Source organism: Alosa sapidissima, chromosome 22 (genome assembly GCF_018492685.1).
Source record: "Alosa sapidissima isolate fAloSap1 chromosome 22, fAloSap1.pri, whole genome shotgun sequence".
NCBI lineage: Eukaryota > Metazoa > Chordata > Actinopteri > Clupeiformes > Clupeidae > Alosa > Alosa sapidissima.
Window position 1 is genome coordinate 13910063 of NC_055978.1, and position 9519 is coordinate 13919581.

A 9519-nucleotide genomic window follows, 5' to 3' on the forward strand; every position below is an offset into this window, starting at 1 on the left:
TTATTTGTTATATTTACCCCTTGTATTGTCAAATGTGATAGTTGTGAAGAAAATCTGTGGGAAAAAGTCCCTCACAAAGGAAATATGTGCCACAATTATTGGCACCCCAAGAAAACCGTTTGTGTCACTTGAAAGCTGCATTCCTTCTTTCACAAGCATCGTACGCCATGATTTTGAGCAAATAGTCTTTTATTGAAGATTAATTAGTGTATGTTGTAACCTTGTGCCTTCCATGTTTTTTTGCACCTTCCGACTGCAATGCACATGAACACTGGGAAAGTTCCCAATAGTCCCAGACTCCATGAATGCAGCATATGATTGCAATGCATAGGCACCATGTTACGTTAGTCACGAGGCAAAGTTGACACCACATTCGAGATGGTTCTCATTTTGGATTTTGCAGTCTGGCACTGGCGCTCCGGTGACATCACACCGTGCATGCACAGTGACTGTGTTGAGTTTACTAAGACCCATTCTGTGTTGCAACTGCCAGAAGATATTAATATCTTATTTGAACCAATAGTAATGCATTGTTGAGGTTGTTCTTCTCTTTCTTTTTTTATAAACTATATTTATTACGACAGGACAGTGAAGACACTGACAGGAAGCAAGCAAAAGCGAGAGGGCAAGAGAGAGATGGCAGGAAATGACCCGGTTTGGACTCTAACCCTTGACTGTGGGTACTTGGGCCCGTATGTGGTACAGGCGCTGTAGCCAGTTGCGCCACAGCGTGCCCCCTGAGGTTATGTAAGGGATAAGGGCCGCCGAGGCATTTTTGAATTTTTTACCAGATCTTCTTCATAGGTGTCCCGTTATTCAGAATTAAAAGCCACCCCGCCAGCCAATCAGAAAAGAGTATTTCTTCTCTCCGGGTGATAAGTTCATATTAATCATCAAGTTGTACATTTTCACAAGTTGTATATTTTCAAGGGAATTTTAAAACTATTTTGATATAAGTAAGTACCACCATAAATGCTCACAACAATGACCTGTAAAACACTACATACCATTACCATGATCACAGGAAAATTTCAGTTGAAAATTTGCACAAATCTCATTTCCACAACGTACAATTTCTTTCATCTAAAGACATGTAAGGATGTGTTTCTAAAAGAGTCTCTAGGCAGTTTTTTTAGCGTTTTTTTTGTTTTGTTTTCTAACATTTTATTGGCTTTATACCTGTACTTAGTATAAAATTACAAAGTTGAACATAATCTAAGCTCTCCTTGCAGTCCTCCTGGGCTGTCCTTCACTGATACTTCAGAGGGTGTGGCTGAGGTGGATTTCCAGGGTAGAAATTCACCATGGAAACAAGATTTGACACAGAATCTCCAACACCTTGCGCTGCCACCAAGAGCACATCTCTCCACTGAGAGCCTGCTTCTGAGAAGAAGGGAAACACTATGAAACACTAAGACAGCAAATATGCTGCCTATAATCAATTTGACCAACAGCCAAGTGCTGGATACATTGAATGACAACTATCAGGGCCCCCTTAAAATTGCTTGAAATATGATGACATGATGGATGCATATTTTAACGGAATGCCAATGGTCTAGTAGCTCCATCCTCCATTCTAGCTTGTAACTCTTCCTTAGTTCTTCTCCAAATCTTATACATTTTTCACATCTTTGCACACCCACTCATACTCACATACACACACAGACACATACACACACATTACAAACCTTTGTGTGTTGGCAAGGACAGAGTTGTCTTGACCCTCAGCACCAGTTCACAGAGCTGCTCTTCCTCTCCTTCCTCCTCCTCCTCTTCCTCCTCCTCTAAAGCAATTCCCTGGTAGTCCTCTTGACTCCTGCCTCCCACCTCCTGGTAGTGGCTGTGTGTCTTCTCCTCAAAGGCCTCACCTCTTCCTGGGTCTTCCTCTCTCCACAAGGGTTCCTCAGCAGTGTCCACAGACTGCTGGAGGTCAGAGGTCACGTCAGGGGGCCATGTGTCGTCACCACAGCCCGTGGAATCTGACCTGAGAGAGAGCTCATAGTCACCTTCTTCTTTGGAACACTCCCTGGACTCGTTTTCCTCCGCTGCCTGGTTCGTCTCTGTGACCACTTCCTCTTCCTGCGTCATGTCCTCACCTTCCTCACTGGGGAGACGCTGTGACGTTGGGCTCTCTGACCGTGAGCCCTGGGGTCCAGCTGTCCCGTCACTGCAGTCAGTGGACAGTGGCGTATGGACAGGATGAGGAACATGACCAGTGTTCACCGTTCGCAGGCTTAAGGCCTATAACAACAAACGACATTGTGTGAGATAAGGACAATTCTTCTCCATATCAGCCATTTCACTAGCGAATTATCAGCCATTTCATTCGTAAATTAGCATATTTAGCTTAGTAGCTGCATGTGGTCCTGAAATGCCTACAGCGGAGATCACGCTTGTGATATCCACTGACACCCCCTGTGGATGAGGGGTAGTATGAGCTGAGCTATTAGTGAATGAATGGAGGAGGTGGGATGGGTTGAGACACTGAATGCATGATGCTGACAGGTAAGCAATTTAAATCATATAAGCGGAAGTGCGCTAATTGAGAGCTGTCAATCATTCATGTGGACTCTGCTTAGAATAACAGAATTAAAATCTCAACCCATGCACCCCTTTCCTTCTACACACACACACACACACACAATTTAATTTAAATTATTTAAGTCTAATTGTCCTTTGAATGTTTTTCTTTCAGTATTTTGTTCCTTGTTTTTCTGACACCCACACACAAACACACACATCCCATCCTCCTCCTCAGTGACTCACGTGTCTGACGTGCCGCAGCTGGTGCTCCAGGCTCTGGTTGTGTTGGCTCAGGGCCTCCATGGTGGCCTCCAGCTCAGCACACCTGTCCTCCAGGGAGTTGTGCTCCGACTGGGCCGTCGTACGCCACACCTGGAACTCCTTCTCCAGGAGCCTTAGAAACACACACACAAACACACACACACACACACAGACAATCACACACACACACATACAAACACAAACACACACACACACACACACACACACAAATGCAACTATATCGGTAGTTGTGTATTAAGTGTGTTAGGCAATGTACAAAAAAAACAATGTACAAGCGCGCGCTCCTCCAGGTGCCCCTTCTTGCTCCTTCTTGCCCCTCCTTAAGGTGGCTCACCACTTGTCTCTCTGCAGATCCTTCATGACCTTCTGAGTGATGTGTAGGTCTTTCTGAAGAAAGGACGTTTTCCTCTGCAAAGCAACATATGCATCCCCATTTAGATCACCATTTAAAGAGATGTGTTTTTGGTCTACAGTAGTTTGATGGCACATATAAAAACTTGCTAGCATGGTAACTGATGTCTTTTGGCAGTTGGTAATTTCATGCTGTCATGTATATAGCAGCCAATTGCCACTTCCTGTATGTTGTGTGTGTGTGGGGGTTTTCTATTGGTACTTTTATTTTGACATCTAATTGGCATCAAGGTCACATGGGCATAGGTGTAGTAATGAATGAATATGCATCTGGGCTTAAGACTTGCCGTCAGCTGCCTGGCTCAGTGCTTCATCGGCCAAGTATGCCTAGTGTAGTCACTCAGACTTAATCAAAGCTATCAGTTTGTCTACGCGCTCAGTTGTCATCCAAAAAAGTAAACATTTGCGTTTTCAATGATAGGCCTATGATGCGTGGCCCAGGGCGTTAATTACCACACCGCATGTCATGTAAATCAGCAGGTGCGTTCAACCTTGCAGCACTGCACAGATCTGGCTGAATCTTTCAATACAAACACGCCTTACGTTTAGCCAGATCTGTGCAGCTCAGATTTAATCGAACGCACCTGCTGATTTGACGATACCAGACCAGGAAGCCATGGAATTTTCTTCCTACAGATACAGGTCTTGTTTTGACCTCTCTGTACACTTTTAAAGTTTACAGTACTTCAGTTTGTCTGTAGAAACCCTCACCATACTCAAGAGAGTGAGTGTCATGGTGAAGGTGCAAGAAGTTCTACTGTTGGACTACTTTTTGCACCTTCACCATGACATTCACTCTCTTGAGCACCTTACCATGCACACAGAACTACAGGCCAGTCCCGGCCCTGTCACTGCAAGCGTCTCATGCTTGATCACCCTCAAGCACACTGTGGATTTTTTTATTTAATTTATATAGTATATTTAGTATTTCGTTTTGTTAGTTTTTCTTATCTTCTACTGTCTCTATTGTACAGTGGAGGTTTGTTATATGTTTATACTTATATTTACCATTTCTGCTGTAAGTGCATTTTGTGTGTGATGTCTGTATGCTACCTTGAATTTCCCCTTGGGGATCAATAAAGTATCTATCTATCTATCTATCTATCTTCTATCATACTACATTAGTGTAATTATATTTTGAGCATTGTTAGGGGTAAAATAGCCAAGTGGCACCTTGCTCTGTCAGAATCACTGTAAGCCCATTCAGTGATAATGCAAATAAACCGTCTTGCTCAAAACGCCACCAATTAACATAATTTTGCTCTCAATCAAAAGTTTGAAGTTGTTAACTACCGTAAATAGATCTTAGGTTGTTTTTACTCCGGAGTTACACTTTAAGAGTCATGCTAGTAAGAGAGCTAGCAGCCTTGGTTTTAAGCTTGATTGTTAGCACGCTCGACTCCCTATCCAAAGTGCTGCTTTTTGCAGGTTCGAGTCAGGGAGGGTGCAGGGCTGAGTAGCGCATTGGTGCTGTCACTGCTGTGACCCAGATTGTGAGCGAGGTTTACACTTAAATACACAATTTCTGTTTAAAAGAGGAAGTGGAGGCTATGTGTACTTTAAAGTAGCAGGAATAGGGTGACCACCAACTAGACTCTGAAAAGGAGGACAAATTGCCCCCCCCCCCCCCCACACACACACACACACACACACACACACACACACACACATTTCAGCCTCCACCACTCAACCAATGCTAACATTATTTTACTGTTGGACATAATGTTAAACTGGAGAGACAATACTGGAAATTTAGATGAAGGATCGGTATTTAGCTTTCCTTTACTTAATTTTAAAATAATTATCGGCTGTTATAAACGCCAATACCAATAGATCGGTCAGCCGCTAATAACAGCACACCAATTTATCGTTCGAGCTCTGATAGTAATACTATACGATTTCTATAGTAGTTCCATAGGATGATATTCTGTAATACCTCTATGATATCCTTGCCCTCTATAGTGTTCCTAGTACTTATATAGTATACTATAGACCCTTTCAAGAGAGTTCCATTATCAGCATCATAGTTGGCCCCACAAGACTTCCTTTTTAACATTCCATATGTTATCTTAATGCAGAGGAAGTAGATTGGGGCCCAAATAGACGTTCAAGCATTGTTTTTGTTTTTATTGTTGAAAGGGTCTATAGAATACAACTAGAAATGCAATTCCGAGGAATTACACGAGGGGATGCAATCTGCTGTTTAGGGTGTTGGTGGGGCTGTTGAGCTTGCTGCTAGCTGGTTGGTAGGGTAATTGTGATACCTGCAAAGGTGCTTTTAGAGTAACCAAATTTGAATCTTGTGTGACATGGCATTCTTGAGATATCACACTCAAGGTGTTTTTGACCTTGACATTTGACCTTCAACCTCCAACATCAACTTTTATTTTGACACACAGGAAACACTTTAACAGGATGTGTAGTTCAGGTTGAGCTAGATTGTATGCTTTGAGACAGTTGAATTCCTCACAGGTGAGAGTGTTCTAACTGGTAGCATCATCACCTGGTATGGGAACTCCACAGTTAGAGATTGTAGTACTCTGCAGAGAGTAGTGCGCTCAGCTGAACGTACTATAAGAACGTACAACTCCCTGCTCTACAAGATATCTATTCCAGAAGAGTACTCCTAAGAGCCCAAAAGATTCTGAAGGACTCTTCTCATCCTAACAATGGATTATTCCTACCGCTGAAATCAAGAAGACGACTATGTAGTCACAAAGCCAGAACTGAGAGACTCAGGAGAAGTTTTTATCCCCAGGCCATCCGAACTCTGAACTCACACTATACTGACTTTGCACACATTCACTCCTCAGCACTCTCAAACATTTCCCAACTCTGAACTCACACTATACTGACTTTGCACTCATTCACTCCTCAGCACTCATGACCCCCCCCCACACACACACACCCACACACACCTACAAGACTTTTAGCACTTTTACATCCCTCTCCCTATGCTACAGACCTTTTATTTATTTTCTTATTTCATCACACGTCAAAACACACACACACACACACACACACACACACATATCTGACTTTCTCCAACTTTTGCACACTTTTTATTTATTATTTTTCTCTATATAGATCTCCTCCATCTACCCATGTCCTTGATTGCCTAGCCTTTCTGCCCCCCCCCCCCCCCCCATCCCCAACACACACACTTACATCATCACTGTCATCACTTCACATACATACAGCACACTGCTTGCTACAGTAAGCCTCCTCTACATACTTGCTGCACACTGCCCCCCCCCCCCCCCAACATACACAGCACATTGTCTTCAGGATCTTCTCCAACACACATCCTCTACATACTTACAGCACACTGCCCCCACCTACCCACACACACACTACACACACACACACACACAGTCACTGCTCCACTCCCCTCCCGCCCACACACACATCTTCACTGTCATCACTCACATACATTACATACAGTACTCTGCTTGCAATAGTAAGTCCCTGCCCCCCCCCCCCCCCCCCCTACATACACAGCACATTATTTCATCAGGAAGCTTCTCCAACACACATCCCCAACATACTTACAGCACACTGCCCCCCCCCCCCCCCAATACACAGGACATTGTCTCATGAGGAAGCTTCTCCAATACACATATTGCACACTGACCTCTCCCCACATACACAGCACACTATCCCATCTCCCCTGTCATCCCCCCAACACACACACCAAGACCCCTGGCAGTTGGGTTAGCCCCTTGAGCCGTGGATCTGCCCAAGGTTTCTTCCTTGGTAAGGGAGTTTTTCCTTGCCCCTGTTGTTCTTGGGTGCTCCTTGTTGGTGCCCCCACCCAATCCCAATCCTCCCCCACCTTTTTTATGCAGCCCTTGCCACTTAATCTACTAAATCTACTAAACCCCTCTTCTACCCCCCTTTCTTACTTCCAGTAACTATATGCATGTGACAATAAACTTCCTTGTATCCTTGTAGGTGACACCTGTGCCAGTGTTCTGATTAGCCTGGGAAAAACTGCTCTGAGAACTACTTAACGAGCGCAGCTGGCTCTATTATGACATCACAGCCCCCATTCAAGTCTATGGGGGAAAAATACACTTTTAATTACAAATATCTCAAAAAGTATAAACTTCTCAAAAATGAAAAAGGGATAGGACGGTAAAGCCTTGGAAGATCTACGGAACGGTATAGTACGTTAAGCGGTTTGGGCTGAATAGCGTGCACAAAAAGGTAAAAAGAAAAATAAGAAGAAGAAGAAGAAGTCTCCGGATTTCAATAGAGGGGATGCATCCCCTCTAATAAGATTCCAAGCTGTTACTGTCTACACTACATTAGTAATTTTCTGCCTTGTCAGGTATGAAGCAGGAGGTTTCTCACTTGAGGCTGCAGGTCCTCCTCTGTCTGCAGAGCTTTGGACTCTAACTGCACCCGAGGGCAGACCGTAGGTGGAAGTGGAGGCGGATTCGCCGATTCACAGAAGTCACATGACTGCTGAGAAAGGGTGGATGGTTGTTGCTGCCCTAGTAAGGAATCACTGTGAGGGCTATTAAGGCATGCACACACACACACACACACACACACACACACACACACACACACACACACACACACACACACACACACACACAGTGTTAATAAATGACACATATTCAGAATACACACACACACACACACAGTGTTAATAAATGACACATATTCAGAATACACACACACACACACACACACACACACGTAAATATGCTAGTGTCCAGCCTGTGTCCTGACATGCACTGATTTAACAGTTTTTAGATCCACCTGTTTGTTGGGTCTCCACTTGATTCTCCTCTGGTAAGCGCTCTTCTTCTCTCTGCCTCCCTCCTGGTGTAGCGTCGGGGCAGCAGGGCATGACGGGCATTCGACGCCAATGAGGCCACCGACTCCCTCCATGTGGGCTTGAGAAAGAAAGGAGAGAAGGAAGGAAGTGTAGTCAATACCTTTGCTCAATCCAGTCACTGACCTACTTGTTTAGGATTGTTTTAGGGTTCTGGGTTTAAAAAACCTGCGGTTGCTGATTGACATTTGGATGAGTTGACCGTCATATTCAAATTTGCAGTGGTTTCTTAATTTATTTTTTTAATTTTGTAAACATTTTACAGAGCTGAATATGTATATATTTTAATATATTCCATTTTCAACGCCAAGCCAATCCATGGACAACTAACAGGCATTAGGACAAACGTAAAGAGGGCACTTGAAGATGCAAAAGCAAGCAATATTTCTGATGATTTATTGGCGCGTGTGAAGGTTCGTGCACAATGACAAACAGGAGTGCAACACTCTCAAAAAACAATAAGCAGAGTGGACTGCCAAAACATCAGTGAAAATCATTATTGCAGGCTTCAACGTGGCTGTGTTTACGATTAGAAATGTCAAACATATATATATATATATACCTGTACCATGTATTCAACATTAGTTTCCTGTGTATTCCTGTATGTGTGTGTTTGTTTGTCTACACTGCCCTCTACCTGTGGGGTCGAAAACTGCAGTTTCAGAAGGCTTCTAAAAACTGTGAAGGCCTTATCCTGGGTTCTGACGCAACAATGAGTCTTTATTACTGCCATAATTTAGGAAGAAGAAATGCTTAAAGAAATGCTTTGTGGATGCGTCTGACCTCAGTGCAGTTGGAGTAACAGTGACTTAATAATTGGACAACTGTCCATGGTTACTCTCTCCTCTAGTTTGTGGGTTTTAGGTCATAATGCCTTATGCTGAGGTTTTAATGTGCTTCACATAGCTAAAATGTCTCATTATTGATGAGACATTCTGAAAGTGATACCAATATTTATATTATTCTGGTTTGAGAGTGTGTGTTAGGTTCCTGAATGAAGATATTTTTCCATTTTATAGTGTTATTCATCTGTATGTTGTGTAATCCTGTTCCTCAGTCCTCTACCAGTACAGTGTTAAACTACAGTTTCAATAGGTTGTGAATATTTTGATCAATTGTGAATTTGTTAGAATTTGCGGGTTACACTTTACTTGACAGTATCTACATAAGAGTGACATGACACTGTCATTAACGTGGCATAAACAAGTCATAAACGTTTATGACATAACGCTTCTGTTATTAAGTATCATTCGGTTTTTGTCATGACAAGTTAGAGTTAGGATAGGGTTAGAGTTAGGGTTAGAGGTTAAGATTAGGGTTAGGGTTAGAGGTTAGGTTTAGAGTTAGGGTTAGAGGTTATGGTTAGACTTAGAGGTTATAAGGCCTTCATGCCACATTGGATATTCGGAAATTCTGACCTCTGATAGAGGAAAAATGACTTGAACGCAAAGTCA

The 9519-nt window shown here is 43.1% G+C and overlaps 1 protein-coding gene across 2 annotated transcripts in view; it reads right to left on the minus strand.

Moving 5' to 3' along the window:
• Positions 1-1064: 1064 nt before the first annotated feature.
• dytn (dystrotelin) overlaps positions 1065-9519 on the minus strand; it is a 14356-nt gene continuing 5901 nt past the window's right edge. The window contains exons 10-15 of one of the 2 annotated variants that reach the window (XM_042078028.1): positions 7990-8126; positions 7573-7738; positions 3140-3213; positions 2767-2917; positions 1689-2241; positions 1065-1380 (exon numbers count right to left, since the gene is read on the minus strand). In XM_042078028.1, the coding sequence (XP_041933962.1) occupies positions 1250-1380; positions 1689-2241; positions 2767-2917; positions 3140-3213; positions 7573-7738; positions 7990-8126 (1212 nt within the window). In that variant the 3' untranslated portion in view covers positions 1065-1249. Of the gene's footprint in view, positions 1384-1688; positions 2242-2766; positions 2918-3139; positions 3214-7572; positions 7739-7989; positions 8127-9519 lie in introns of both variants that reach the window. The other variant, XM_042078027.1, reaches the window with a different exon arrangement.